Source organism: Monomorium pharaonis, chromosome 1 (genome assembly GCF_013373865.1).
Source record: "Monomorium pharaonis isolate MP-MQ-018 chromosome 1, ASM1337386v2, whole genome shotgun sequence".
NCBI classification, from domain to species: domain Eukaryota; kingdom Metazoa; phylum Arthropoda; class Insecta; order Hymenoptera; family Formicidae; genus Monomorium; species Monomorium pharaonis.
This window is the reverse complement of record NC_050467.1, coordinates 16,676,148-16,692,433: the sequence shown is the minus strand read 5'-3', so window position 1 is coordinate 16,692,433 and position 16,286 is coordinate 16,676,148. Positions and strand designations below refer to the sequence as shown.

The 16,286-nt window shown below is 31.9% G+C and overlaps 1 protein-coding gene across 1 annotated transcript in view; it reads right to left on the bottom strand.

The window, feature by feature from the left end:
* LOC105833926 (suppressor of lurcher protein 1) overlaps positions 1 to 16,286 on the bottom strand; it is a gene marked incomplete at its 5' end in the record, with an annotated part of 356,824 nt that overhangs the window by 163,474 nt on the left and 177,064 nt on the right. The window contains 2 exons of the mRNA XM_028192272.2: positions 4,397 to 4,456; positions 7,012 to 7,168. Of these exons, the coding sequence (XP_028048073.2) occupies positions 4,397 to 4,456; positions 7,012 to 7,168 (217 nt within the window). The remainder of the gene's footprint in view (positions 1 to 4,396; positions 4,457 to 7,011; positions 7,169 to 16,286) is intronic.

Genomic DNA, 16,286 nt, shown 5'->3' with positions numbered 1-16,286 from the left:
TAAAAAATTATCGGAGACCGTTGAAACGGAATTTCTTTTGTAAAATTATTTGTTCCTCTGACGAAGGGAAATCGTGGAGTCTGCCGGACGTAACAGTTAAATAAAAATGCAAATTTTGAAAATGTAGAAAATGCTTAAAAATATCTTATTATAGCGCATACAATATTGAAGGATCAAACCGGTGTAATTGGGCCAAAAAAAGGTAATTTTGCGGTTTGCCGATGTTTTTATTAATTAATATACAAAATAAGAGAACAAAAAATAATATTCTTAGAACTATTATTAAATGTTAGTACTATTATAAGTAAATTATAAAAAGTCAATTTTTTTTATATCGGTTACTGGTGTCGATAATTTTGCTATATTAGATTATTTGAAACAAAAAGAAATAACATAACACAAAAAAACCATAAAGTATTTTGTATTCTCTAAACATTAACCAAACTTTTTTAAAATTTAGTTAAAATTTGATTAAAAACATTTTTTTTAATATGGTTTGGATTTTGGCATAAAAATTGTTAATTTGTTAATATTTTAAAAACTAACAATAATATTGTAAAAATCCTCTATAAATGTTTAAGGAATAAAATAAACTTCAGTAATGTTATCTTTCTTTGTTTTAGACGATTCAATATAGCAGAATCACCGATACTAATAAAAAATAGATTTTTTACATTTTAATAAGTATCAAAAATATTATTTTTATTTTGGATATTTTATATTCTCGTGTACTTAAATAACGTACTAAATCATAAATCTACAGCTTTTTAATTTCTTTTCTAATCTACATTTAAAAGTTATCTATTTTTTTGATCGATTATACCGGTCTGGTCTCTTAAGCATTTTCCAATATCAAAACATTTTTTGATTTACCAGTGGCACGCGTAAGAGTAATTATATTAAATTTTTTAATGGAAGAATGGTATTTCACAGTTTTTTCCCAATTTTAACATTTTTTTAAATCTCAAATATTATCTCTCCGAAATATTACAAAAACTTTTTGTGTTTTTTATTGCAATTTTTGAGTTAAAGAAAAATATTGAGATAACAGTTAATAGTGTTCACAATTTTTTGCAATTTATTGAAATTTTGTTATAAAGTTATCGCAAAGCAATGGTCTGAGATTTATTTTAATAAATAAAGTTTTAACTTTAATTTATATATGAGCTATTCTGGAAAATCATTTATCACTTTATTTTGCTGAACATCGATCATTCGTTAATAAATAAATTTGAAATATATATAAAATAAGTATCTAAAAATGACCAATTTAATAGTTACCTTTATATGTTTTAAAAATGATATATTCTAAATATGACCTGCACTCTAAATTAATTTCTTCTTTGTTGGTTCTTTTTATATTTAGTTTACAGTTATATTTAATTAAATTTATAAAAAGAAAAGAACAAAATTAAATTATTGAAAAAATAATTCTTCTTTTCTTTCGTAAAATTTTTGATTGGTATAAAAAAATAATAGTCGTACTGAAAAGACAAAACCTATTAAAAAAGATCATTTTTGCAGTGCTTCTTTTACAAAAAGTTAGATATAAAAAATTTTAAAAATTATCCATGCATATATGTATAATTATATATATTCTATAAATTAAAAAAATATACATATGTATAATTATATACGAGCAATTTTTTTTATTTCTTCAAATTTAACTTTTTGTAAAGGATACAAATTGCAAAAATTATCTTTTTAATTAGTTTTTGTCTTTTCAATGTAACTATTATTTATTTTATATCAACCAAAAATTTTACAAAAAAAGAAACTAATATAAACATATATGGACATATTTTATTTATATTTATACATGTTTTTGTATAAAAAAATATTTTCCCGGGTAATTACTTTTTAATTCTTTTCAAAGAGTACACGCAAAGAAATTTTGGAAAAGAAGAAGCGTTTTAGAAGAAAAGACGGTGGAATAATCTAAAGAATAAGAAAGAGATACTAAAATGACAGGAGATCTTCGAAATTGTTACAGAGCTTTTCTCGCGTGTCGTTCATTGGTGCAGGGATGTAGAGTTAGCTTCAGCAGGACTCTATATCAACGTCTCTTGGCAACGAGGACAGCGTTTACGACGCGACGCCCATCGCGTGGGCGTCATTACTACTCCTCGGCAAACATTCAAACGAGTTCGTTTGATTAGTTTAATGGTTCGTTTGGCTTTACTTTTCTGTAAGTGTCGGATCTTTATCTCTCGTTACCTCAACACAAATGTTTTACGTAACCGGCCGAACCAATTGATGTCGATTATCTATTCGTGTCGTTATCTAGTCAATAAAATCCCCAGGTAGCGCGGAATAACTTTTATGATTCCCACTAGATAGATTTTACTCGGGATTTAATCCGAGACGATTTGATTTCCCGCAATTTACAGGCACTCGTGTAGAGAAAAACAACAGCTCTGATAGCATTTATGTTGTTGATACAACGGACGTATGTTTTCATCAGTTAATTGTAGGTATCAATTACGGAATTAGATCTAAATGTGGTAAATATACAAAATTAAGATCGAAGGACGACTTTATCGTTCTCGTAAATCTCCATTGCGTGGTTAATCTGTTTACTATAGCTATTGCCGGAATATCACGACTGATACACACTTTCGAGTTGTATCAAATACACGAGGCTGTATCGGAAGAGAAACTTTTAAATGGAAAACTTTGCAGCCTCGTGATTCTGATATTTATTATTGCGTCTCATTAAACGTTAATAACTGATCTTTAACGTTGGTAATTTACAATTTGCGTAACAGATTTGCCTGAATAAATCATGAATATTTAAAATTTATTTTGTATGTGATAATTTTAATTTACTGTTACAAATTTTACACACAAATTTACTGCTTGTGATAATTTTAACTCCAGGAAAAACAGTACACGTAGTAAAAACTTTGTGATTTATAAAAAAAGTGCCCTAAATTGTCAAGATTGACATGCAGATTCTTTTGTTACTATAAATAAGTAATGAAGAGATTCATTGCGTCATTATACTTTCAATTTAGAATAGAATTAGATAATATTTCTAATTTATAATAAAATAATTTTATAATAGATTCCAATAAGCACACTTTTCATGTTAAAATTTAAGAAAATTCTCTTTCTGATTTTCATGTAAATTTTGTTATTAAATAAATTGATCATTTTTATCGGTTTTTCTACCAAGATAATTTAATTTATGACTTACATTTATCAAACAATTTTAAGTAAACTATATTATTCTTAATATCTGGTGCAGTGAGAGATATTTTCACGTTTTGTTTAATATTAAAGAGATAAAGTCGTAATTACGTTGGCAAAATCAATAAAATTTATCATCAAAGCTATAAAAGTGTGACTGCTTTGATAATAATGATTAAATTCTTTCTAAGTTCAACTTCGCTCTTTTTTTTAAACTGCAAACAGATGTTACACTTTTAGTAATTGTACACGTGTGTACGTGTACGTGTGTACATAAACGTGTCTTAAAGTTTTTAATAGCTCTGTGGCTTTTATTATGTGTCTTTCATTCGAGTGTTGTTGGTTCGGAAAGTGTAATGGGAGATGGGGATTTCAAAGTTGCCGAAATGTTTTGAATACGTGTAGAAAGCATGACGTAATGCTCGATGTTCTAATGTCTGAGGTCTCTAATATAACATCAGACAAAAATTACGGTAAAATTAACGAATATCCAGTAACGGGCGAATTGTTGAAACTTATTTCTGCTTAATTCGTCAAATAAAAAATAAGATAATATATCTCAAGATCGGGAATGTCGAAAGCTCTACTTATCACATTAATGGAAGGCCAGTTGAATGTGTCTCCATGTTCGTACTCTCATTTATGTCTATCCGGACATTCCCTTTCGCGGTTTCGGTTACGTGCTGTTTTCAACACGCCGCACGGACGGTAGTTTCAAAGTTTTAAATCGACAGGTCGCGCCAGGTCCTACCAGCCGACGGGGTTTAATGGCGCATCTTTTACGTAGACGAGGCAGCCTCGGTCATACTTGGTGAATTCACGACTTTGATCCCTCCCGCTAAATCTCCCCGGCTTTTTCTCTTTCGCAACTTGCGGAACTCAATTTCTATCCGGGATATGCGAAGAACGTACCGCAAACTTTTTCCCGCGGATGCACCCGAACGTTGCTCCCGCAAATCTATCAACTTCGGGATGCGTTGCCGGAAGGAAAAATTTGTAAATCATTTATGATGCAAGAAGAAATTTTGCGAGACGACGCACTCGGAAGATGCCTCAGACAACCAATGCAATTTCCAATTTGTTGTCCTCCGTCTATTTACTCCTTCCTCTATTGTTCATGTTTATTTTTACTTCTCGTTCGGTACAATGCGTATTTCCAATGGTTTTTGTATTGCGTTAGAAAAATAAAGGCTGTAATACCCACCTCAAATCTCCCTTTTGTAGAGAAATCTCCTCAAAGACCAAACGGATTCTCTCCTTCAACCTGAAATACGATTAATTTAAGTTACTTTACGTGCATTTTCCTAGATGGATACATCGTATAACGCCACTTACTACTGTATAACGGCCATTGTAAATCCTATATAACTCGTGATATTAAAGCTTGCATTTTTATGAATATACGGAAATATTATTACATGTATTTTTCGTCCGCGCGGCGCGCGGCGGTGGCGGCGGCGGTGCACGCGCACGGTTTATCTTGTTCCCCGCGGTACTAATGAAACAAGATGGGCGAGAGCTGTAATTAATTTCATTATAAGCGCACCTAGCGTATGAATTTGTTAAAACGGCGACGACGGCCGCGACGACGGCGGCGGCTGTGAACAAGTCTTTCCCTCCCCCCCCCTCCTCCAAAAAAGAAGAGAAAGGAATGACTGAACGACATAAAGTGTAGAAACGCTATAAAAGAACTTATACCGTTGCAAAGTCGAAATGTTAAATTAATATTTTTGGGTCGTCGCGTTCTTTCCGCCAAGTTTCTTCCTCACATGCGAATGATCATTGTAATGCCTGTTTGTAGCGATCATGGTATGATAAAGGCCATTGAGCTATCGGGAACAGTGTAGTACGTTAATGTAGAGCGAGTGTCATGAATACCTAGCTATGGATAGACTGCACGCGCATATATATACGTATACGTATCCGTCGGCTTTATAGCGGCTGGCATAGCGGCTGGCGTTGCGTTGACATAACTGTTACGCGTATAGGGTTACACACGCTACTTTGATACAATTACTGTAATTAAGCAGCAAGCCACAATACTACGGAAATCACATCCGCACGTACTAGTCCGGTGTCGCGATTAAATTCATCACGATTGACTGATATTCCGACTCGACTGCGTTAACTGCTTCCTTTGAAACTGCATGTAGTACAATTTCTCATTGTCGTACGTTACAGATCAGATATCCACGGGAATCGATGAACTTTATGTCATGACACGTAATATGAATGTTTGTAAACACAGCGCGAAAAACTAGAAATCCCATTAGATAAATAAATAAATACTCTAAAATAAAGAAAATATTACAATATTGGATATAGAATAAATTAATCGCAACAAAATAATAATGATACTTTTAGTTTATTCATACGATAGAATTATGGGAATCATAGTATTCTGGAAGACCTACTTAATTGCCCCAACCTTAGCAAGTATAATTTGCTATGTAGGTGTTACAACTACAATTTAACCGTATTATTACATGATGACAGAATGCTATCAGAAACACAATAGAATCTCATTCACATGCAGCACTTAGCAACAATTAGTGGCAGAAACAGAGCACCTACACGTAGTTTCGCAGTTTGATAAATCGGCAGAAACCGAACAAAGTCTGTCGCCAATCTGCCATTAATTTAGATTATATCGGCAAACTTTGCCGGAAGACAAGTTTAATGCGAACACAGTTACTTTTAATCTGCTGGCAGACATTTTGCAGATTAGGATATAAATAATATATACAAGAAGGATTACACTTTATTTTATGTAAAAATTCCTCATGAGCTGGTACTACCAGTACTACCAGGTACTACCAGCTACTACTGTTACAGTCTATTTTAATGCTGTGCAATAAAACTGAATTCTTAATACTGTGCCACTATATCTTGCAACTATATCTTATAGATTTCACTCATTGTCAGTCATATTATTTGTTCTGCAGACTACATTAAACAGATATTAATAATCTATCTATAATATTTCTAACCGAATGTAATACTTATCGTAAAAATTACGATTGTGAAAAACTTTCTAGATGAGCATATATCAATTAATAGATGCACAACGTAGTTTCAGTATAACTTAAATCCACAGGTCTTTTCCAAACATAGAGAATATCGTTGTAACAAGCATAGACATTTTTTCTGTGTATTTTTCTTTTACGTATACTTTGGTAAATTAATTTTATCGCTTGTTAGCGTTTTGTCACTGGATCGTTGCATTTTCATATGAAGTCTATCCTTGGTGTTGTTTCGTTGAACTAACTAGAGAATAGCAACGCTTCCTGTGAGAGATCATGCCAAGAACTTGCTGGTTTTTCCGCTAGCTGGGTGCGGGTGCAGCTTTTATGCCGTTATGCTACGAAACGGCTTGCGACAGAACGGACGTAAACTTTCGGCGGCCACGTAACAAGGAACCGAGATGAGGAACGACGAAAGTTGAGCTAGGTAGGAAGCCGGAAAATTTCTGATGATGAGAGAAGCGCGGCAGTATCAAAATTCAACATGATCTAGTATCTAAAACTCGTCTGCTGAGTTTTAGCGCTCTGAGCGAAATTAAATGTTTCTTCTTTGAATGGTGTGAAACAAATATGTTGAGTCTGATAATATCAGACGTCCTCCGACGACGTTAGATTGGGTGTTAATGAACCGCGAGCAGGATTACAAACTGTCATCATTAAATGCGCTAAAGCAGCAGATATATGGCGACAGCGGAGATTAACTGCGGAGATGCATTATATACGGATTAGACCCCCCCCCCCGCCCCTTCCCACCGGAACAGAGCGTGTGGGCTCAGGAGTAGGTCAGATTAGTTACCTTGCCCGGAAGAGGTAGGAACACCGGATGTTCTTCGGATAGGGGGACGGGTACCGCGGCGAGTAAAATCGTCCGTATTGTGGCGTCGATTGCGAACTGACAAACTCGTGATCGCACATCGTGCCGGGCACCAGCAGACCGTCCATCTCAAATAAACCTGGAACAAAAAGAAGATGAGGATCACGTTACGTCGTTGACTTTGTGATATGTCCACCTGTCCCGACGATTTTGTTTTACTCGTCATAGTGTAAAAGCCATCGTTTTCTCTTAATATGTTCTCGTTTGTCAGTTTGTTCAATCTCTATTTGAGACTGTTGAAACAAAATTTGCATTTAATCAGAAATGTTTGGTTTTAATGGCAAATGTTTGATAATACTTGTTTATAAACAAAAATTATTTTGACCTAAATAAAATGTTTTTTTTAGATTTTTAGATGCTGAAAACGATGCCGCAAATCAATCAGGACGTATGTTTTCTGCAATAATTAAGATTTAATTGGTTAAAAGTGATTTTTTTGTAAAGTTTAAAATGAAAAAAAGATTAATGTTACTTTGAAATTGTAATTAGAAGCTACAAATATTTTTCACTCTCTATAAAATGCAATTTTAAAAATTTCAATACCTTATTTTTAACCTTACCAACTATAAATAATAAGCAATATATACTGTTACGCTCTAATCTTGATAATATTTCTCCTATTTTTGGGTCAATGCATTTAAACACTTTACTCAGAAGACAGAGACTCAGTCGCGCAAATTTAAGAATTATTGACGAGAGGAAACGATGGATAATGGTTCGATAAAAATATTGGAAATGTGGTTCCGAAAAGGTTACGAAGTTTGTACGCAAATCTACGTAAATCGCCTTTATGGTTTTATAATCAAGAAATGCAGGATTAATTTCTATTTTGTTATGTTTGTATATACGCGCGTTCGGGTGTTACACTTCATTGTTTATAATTCAATAATTGTGCCAATTGTTGGAAATAAGAGAAGAATCTTGATTTGAATTACAAGTCAATTTAATTTGAAATCTTAATCTCTTCTTGTGCTGTCGTCGTTCACTTTTAGAGGACACTAGAAAGAGGAAATTATATACGTGCTCCGAAGAATTGTTATTAAAAGAAACGGAGATCACATTATTGGCAGCTTTGATTGGCAGCGACAATCGAAACAACCCTTCGAATACTGTTGTTAAATTATATAGTATTTGATTAAGTTTTTCTAAAGCGCAGCAGAGAGAGATCTAAACTTTAACAATAATTTGTTCATATTTTCGTATTTCCTTATTTTAATTTATTAATAGTAGAGGAAAAGGTATAAGTAAAAATAATTTTAAAACGTGAAAGGAAAAAGGGAAGTGAGCATGATCCTTACGTTTTTCACGAATAGAGATTGTTTCAACTTGGAAATTCGAAACTGAAGTATTAACCAAAGTATTGACCGAAGTATTGATTGATTTTGACTGACTACTTTGAATTGCTAAAATACTCTGCTGTTCTTGGCCCTTGACAGTTCTTTTTATATTCCGTCAGTAAGTGAGGGAGTGTCATTTCAGGATCAATCAACACTCTCCAAAATTGAAAAATCTATATGTGCTAAAATGTCTCGTCTGATTTAAAATTAAAAAAATTTCTTTTGTACTAATACAAGCTAAAAGATAATCTTAAATTGTTCTTAAGAAAATATGTAGTACAGATTTTTATAATAATCTTTTAAATTAATAAAAATCTTTCCAATTGATCTTATTACAATCTTTTTTCCATTATTAAAAAAAATTATTGATAAACATTGGAAATACAGAAGTGCAGAACAAATCCTATTTGAAACCTGTCTCTCGCGGAAATGGGAATTGAGATGAAATAAAATTAACGATCGCTAGCGTGTCCTTAGAGTGTGCAAATATACCTACTGAATCCGTTATGTATCGATTAACTAGTGGCGCGTCCCACTCCTTTTAAAGGCGTCGCCATGGTAAAATGTTTCAATTTATAACCGAGTATCGTTAGTTGCTTACGATTAACAAAAAGGCATAACGATACAGTGCACAGAATCAAAGTTAATCTTACTTTTTTTTTCCATTGCTCTGAGCGCCCGTCTCGTTAGTTTTTGCAAACTACGCATGTTTTGAAATAAAACCAAACAGCAACGGTGTATAACGCGGATATTTGTGCAATAGCAATTTCGATGTTCAGGACTATGTGCAAATATCTCGAGTACGTGGGTCAGAGCGATAACGATATCGGCAGGGAAATTCAGTGCCGACCGATTTTGTTAAAAGCGCAAGAAATTATTATCGTTCGCGTGCGTACAAAGGATTCGTACCGTTTTTAAATTCCATGATTTCTACGGGATATGTACGGGCAATTACATCACTGGCTCGCGCAATTCAGAATAGCCCGAGATCGTCCTTTTGTGCTTGAAACAAAGGCAAGAGGAAAAAGCGGTAATTTCCGAAGGGTAAAAAAACGGGCAGGACATTAGAGAAGGTCGTTGGTCGCATCTATCTATTAGTGAAGAGATTCCATAAAAGAAATGTCGAATTCCAGAATAAATTAATCGTTAACACGCCCATTGGTATAGTTCTATTATAAGTAATGCGGATAGCAGTCAAGAAGGTCCAATATACGTTTGCATTGTACTCGATCAATTATCGTGATAAATGGAGCTCCGTCGGGTTTTATGATATTCAAGGTATAATTAGATTATAAAATAATGATCTGTCGATCTCGTCGAATATGCTATCAGTATTAAAATACGAGAAGAAATATATGCGAAATAGAGAATAAAATAATTCGTAGATGTATTGTAAATATTTCAAAATATTTTTTGTATTTCTTCTTTTATTGCTAATTCTCTGGTTGTACCCTTATAAAAATGTAATACTAGACAGTATTAAACTAATATTTATTTTTAGTGTTAAAAATACTGTTAATACTTTTAATACGCAAAATAAGTAATTATTACTGGCCAATTTAATAATGCCTAGTATTACTTTTTTGTAAAAATATAATAGCAAAATAATTAAAATAGTGTATTAATAATTAACATAAAAAAATTCTACATAAATAATTAACATAAAAAATGGACTTCTTGAATCATGAGAAATTAAATTAAACACATTTTTATTTAATTACAATTAACATAATTCTTTGCATAAAATAAAGTAGCTAAAATTAATTAAAATGATTTTCTGAGAGAAACAATTTTTATTATCAAATCGTTGTTCCAAGTGTACAATAAAATATACACAAACATAGGATAAGAACCACCGAGCAATTCTATCTGCTGTGTGACATTAATGAGCTAATATAAACAAAATGTGCTTACGTTAATTGTTTACGTTATAAGTGATTTAATATTCTCGAGCAAAACTCGATTTATTTTTTAAATTTCAGATATGAAGTTATAGGAAAAAATTATTTCTATCTATCTACATTTCCAACTTTCATATGAAAAAATATGCTGCATAAAAAATTAAACTACACAAATATAATGTATATAGTGTTAGATATTTAATTAAATATTTTATTTTGTGTTGATAATTTTATAATATCCATTTTCTCGACAATGATAAATCTAAAAATACTGCGAAACTTTACTTTCTTCGTAGAAAAATTGTGCACTTTTTTTCGTGGTAAATTAAAACGTTTAATTAATTTCGTTCAGTTTTTAAATATACTTTTTCTTCCACATTCTCATCTTCCTCTTTCTCATCTCGAAGTTTGAACTATGTGAAGTTTAACAGTGTGTTCTGGGTCATAGGACTATATGATCGATTCACACATACATTTGTGCGTATATAGACAACCTATCTCTCGTGGGGAATCGTACGTGTGCCGGACGCTTAATATCGTCTTGATATCCGATGTTACGTTGCGGTTTGTGAGACAAGTGTGGTTTATACGGAACGAGAGTAAGAAAAAGAAAGTCAAATTCCTTTGACGGTTTTCTTTTCTTTCACGAAAAGTAAAATAGAAAAATATTAATAAATCGACAGGCAATCAAAAAGCTTATGAGAAATATTTGTGGTTTTGCATTTTTATTCATTCTTTTTTGAGTTGCATTTTTGTCAATTAAAGTTATATTAATTTCGTTTTTATATTTGTTTCCAATATTTGGTAAAGCTTTTTTTACAGATTGAATTCATAAATAAAACATATGAAAATTGTACGTGTATAGCATACTTGATAACATCAGTCTTCGCTCACGGTACAGCAATGTCACGTTGCAGATTTCAAGAACGTTCTGTTTTGTTACGATTTACAGAAAGCTGAGTATTAGATAAAAGAAAAGCAAAATGTAATTCTTGAGATAATAATTTTTGTTTTTAATTGAGTAGAACTTAGTTGATTAATTTCATTTTCAATAATACAACATTCACAAAGCGTATGAAACATAACATAATACAGCACAGCAAGAATATTACAATCGCTTTTATGTAAATTACATGCTATTTGTATATATATATATTTTTATTAAATTAAAAGCAAATCTTATCGCGTCAATATTGTATTTGCATTGTTATTAACATTAATAACATGTTGTTAACATTGATAGAAGAATAAGATATTTGTTAAATGTGGTTGAAATTAACGACACGGTCTTCTAATGCACACACATGTGTTCAATGCGCGCTGTACTCTCGGCACTGATTTATTTCAAATTTTTGCGCTATCGGGAAAATCCGTGCATACGTTTGAATTATGAAACAGCTCCATTGGGATACCAGTCCCAATTACGAGTCTAGTGGCAAGTCAAAACTCTCTCAAAATCATATCTCACGTTGGCCTGAAATTACGATCACGTAGTTTTAAAATGGTGCACTGCATGTTTAATTTTCCCATGTTTCCTTCTATTACTGCATTTTTTGGTGTTACTGTCGTGTTGCAGATTAATGTTCTTCACCGCATGAAATAGCGGCATTAATATTCTTTCACTAATTATGAGACTATTTTTTTGCACAGTTTTCGTAATTGTGACGGATATCGAGTTTTTTAATGCAACCATATATTATAAAAATGCATTAAATGCATTAAATTTTTCTAATTAATGAAGTTCGTACGAGAATGATAGATTAAAATCCCTACGGAAGTATACGTCGATGTTGGCATCGTCGATTTCCAATTTCCATAGAGCACACTTTTATTTCCCACGCGTGCACACGCTAAACTTCCGAGGGTAAAACCGCGCACCGACAGATCTTATCTGAATATTTTATAGACCAACCCGCGCCGGAGGTGACAAGCATAGCTCGGTGTCGATGCATAAAATTTCACATCATATCCTCGGTCATTCGCAGGTAGGACGAAAAATGTAAAGTGAAAAAAAAAAATGGAAGCGTATTCTCGACGACATTACGTCTCGACGTTTCGTTCGGGAGTTAAAATTTCTTGCTTGACTAACACTGAAATTTAAGTTAGTATTTCGGAGTTTCTAATGCATTTCGCTTAGTAAGATGGATCGTCCGTTAGACAACAATTTTGCATAATCTCCATGTTTATTTATGTGATGCAATTTCAACACATGTAACAACATTGGTTTCAATAAAAATGATTTAAATAATATAGTAACAAACGTATATAATTTATGTTTTATAAATTAAATTTATAAATAAATTTTATACGGAAAATAATTACTTATTTTAAATAAAATTGTTTTATTTTAAATAAATAATTTTCTTAAATAGTCTTTAGCAGACATTTAATTGATTTATTAAATTAACAAAGGAAAAAACAAGGCCCAAGAGCGGCACTGTTCATGTACGCCGGTGAAAATTTATTCGTCTAACATTAAAATTAATTAATTGGATACGTTTCAGTCTGACATCGGACCATTTTCAATTCTTTACAATGCAATTTTCAAATTCCTATCCCAACATATGTCTATCTTGTTATTACTCAAATAAAATACAATAATTTATTAAGAACAATTATCTTGTAATGAATAGATAAAAATTGATAAACAAAAATTGTTTTTTGAAATAAAAATGTTTTATGAAGAAGAATGAGAGAGAGAGAGAGAGAGAGAGAGAGAGAGAGAGAGAGAGAGAGAGAGAGAGAGAGAGAGAGAGAGAAGAGAAGAGAAATATAAATAAAATTGAAAACACGTTATCTTTAGAAAATGTTAATACTTTTTTAAAGAAAGAAAATATTTTTTACGAGAAGTAACTTTATTTTTGAGACAATAAATATTTTTTTATATTAAAAATATATGTTCTTGTACGGCAAGAATACTTTCTTGCAATAAAAATATTGTTACTGCAAGAAGAAATTAATTTATTTTCAATTAACGTATGTATTCTTTAAACTTATTATTTATATTTACTTTAAAAATAAATTATAATAATTTCAATATAGTATTTAAAGCGAAAAGATAACTTTGGCAATAAATATTATATTAAGTTTTTATCTATTTAAATCATTATTTACTTATTGTTGCTATATATAATTATAAAGAAAATTAGAAAACAGGAACAACAAAGAAAAATAATTTAAAAAATTAAATTATTAGAATTAATTAATTAATTGTAAATTTTGAATCAAGTATAGCAATCAGGATGGTTCATAATATTTTATTGGAAAAAAATATTTATTGTTGGACGTATAATTATTTCTTTTAATTTGGCAATTGCAATTTAAGAAGTTATATTTACTTCCCCGATAAGCAAACTGTCTGCAATATATATGTTAGCAGATTGGGAAACAGATTTAATGAAATACCATGACAAATCCGGTCTTATCCGTGTCTGCATCAAGGTCGAGTTTTGCTGACAAATACTGTGGATAAAGATTGATGACAGATTAATGGCAGAAATCGAGCAGGATTTGCGCCTTGCAATTTGACGGTAGATTGTCAGCAGAAATCTGCTGCCAAATTTGCGTGGCGCAAATTGTACTCGGTTTTTATTGACAATCTGTCATCAGATTGCGTTGCCTTGCAGTTTATTTAGTTTTTGCTGACAAATCTGTCCTCAGATTTTGTGGCGCAGATTCGTATTATCCGTCTCGTACGATTTTACGTACTATCTATCGTGACATTGGCTTGGCGTAGATCCCGCAACATTTTTGCCACCAATCTGGTCGTGATATGTAACATACTCTATTCAGTTTCTGCTATCTATCTGTCGTCATGTTATGTTGGCAGAATTTGATTACAAATTTGGCTATCAGGATTAAAACAAGCAAATTCCTTTTTCGCATATCAATTATAGTAATTGCAGTAAGTTCTACAATATTATTACATGATGTTTTAACAAAAGATTATGTAATAATATTTTGATCAATAATCTTATAATTTATCCTACGAGATAAATTATGAATAAAGTTGGAGTTTATAGACCTCGATCTTGCACTTCGGGAGATTCAAATTAAAGAAAAAAAAAGTGGAGATAGAGGTTGAGCGTAGTATTTTATTGACGTTCGAGTACAAAGGGGATCGATAACTCGCGCTTATTTTTACTACAGAATTTTTACTTTGGTTTCTTACAGCTACTTTCATTTCAATATAATTTTATTTGGTCTAGCGTCTTTGCGTACCGTCTTCTTGATTTCTTTATGGCCATGTGAAATTTTCCACGACAGCGCAGAGTCATTGCGCGCAAACGTAGAGATATACCTACATAAAGTATACACAAACCAAACCGGGAAAACACGAGAAGCTTGCACTTTAATGGTTCGGAAGTGTAACCACGTCGTGAAATCTTGAGATTCATCGCACAAGTCTGTGAGGAAAATTACGGACTATTCATCGTAACCGCTGATTCCGTTCGCGCGAGATCATACATCGAGTTCTCTGTAAGATTCAAATATTTTACTGGACTTAATGAGAATAATATAAGTGTGAAATAAATTTAAATACTTTCTATAAATAATTTTACGCAAATATATATAACTGGCTACAGTTATAAAGAACAAAATGTTTTTGCATTTGTGAGGCCTTTGATATTATGTTAAGATAGTAATATGAATGATGGGGGGGGGGGGGCAATACAAGATATTTTCTAACGTGTTCTAGATTTATGGCTCTTGAGATAAAACCATAGTTTAAAAAACAAAAAGTTATTTCTTAAATTCTTTTATTTTTAGGAAAAACCGGTAAAGACGAATGTCACTCACAGAGCAAAAAACATTGTCGGATCAAAAGATAAACAAGTACACAGATCGCGATATCAAGTGAAGCTTGAGATGTGCTCTTGTAAACAATCTTTGTGTACCCGTACCGTTAGTAACGGATTCACCAGTACTTAAAATTTCTATATTGCTTATAACTTTCTTAATACATGTACAAAATTAGACATATTAACGAGACTTTTTTTGTAATGTATTTATAGATTATGCTACCTGTTTTAAATAAGTAAAAAACGTAATTTGCATTTGATTTAATTTTTTGACAGAAGCCTTCTAACAAAGTAACTTATGAAAAATCTTATATTCTAAGGGGTTTTGGAGTCGCTGAATTGGATTTTGTTCTTAGAATTATAAAATTAAAAATTCAATATGGCAGATCAAATAATCTTTAAGAAAATAATCTGATTATCGTGAAACTCGGTTTTAAGAGATTTATAGAATTGAATTTGAATGTAATCTGAAAGTCAAAAAGATAGTAATCTCTAATGAAGAAAAAGCTTGTATTGTATAAAACTCATTAGAGTTTGATGCTGTTACAGGTACATTAATCAGCACAAGTTTCAAATAAAACAAAACTGAAAACTTAAATGTTAGAAATGCTATAAACCGAGTTTTTTTTTAATAATCAGATTATTTTTTAAAATTCTGGTCCACTTGATTTTCTATTCTTCATTTTTTATTTTTGACTTCAGATTCGAATAAAGCATTGTAAAGGCACTTTTATAGACCAAGTTTTATGAAAATTGAGCAAATAGTTTACGAGTTTGTGATAAAAGATAGTGTGCAAGGAACTAAAGTTGAATCATCGACGTACAGATATTGACATAAAATTCATTATTTCAATATCTAGGTACATGTTATTGCTAGGCTACATGCTGCAGAATCAACAGTAATATCCTTTGTTATGATGTCGTAGCTTTTACATGCAGAACCGGATTTAGGCGAACAGTCAACTCACTCCTTTTATAACTCGAGAGTGCAAGAAAATTTCTATAAACCATAGCTAAATAATCCTATTTTATTGAACTAATAAAGCAACCTATGTAAAGAAGACTTTGAGTGTACAATGTAGCCATGTCTTGTTCCCTAGTGAGTCTCACAAGAAGAAGCTGCTTGGCAGAGTGCAAACGCTTGCCCGGGATGATGG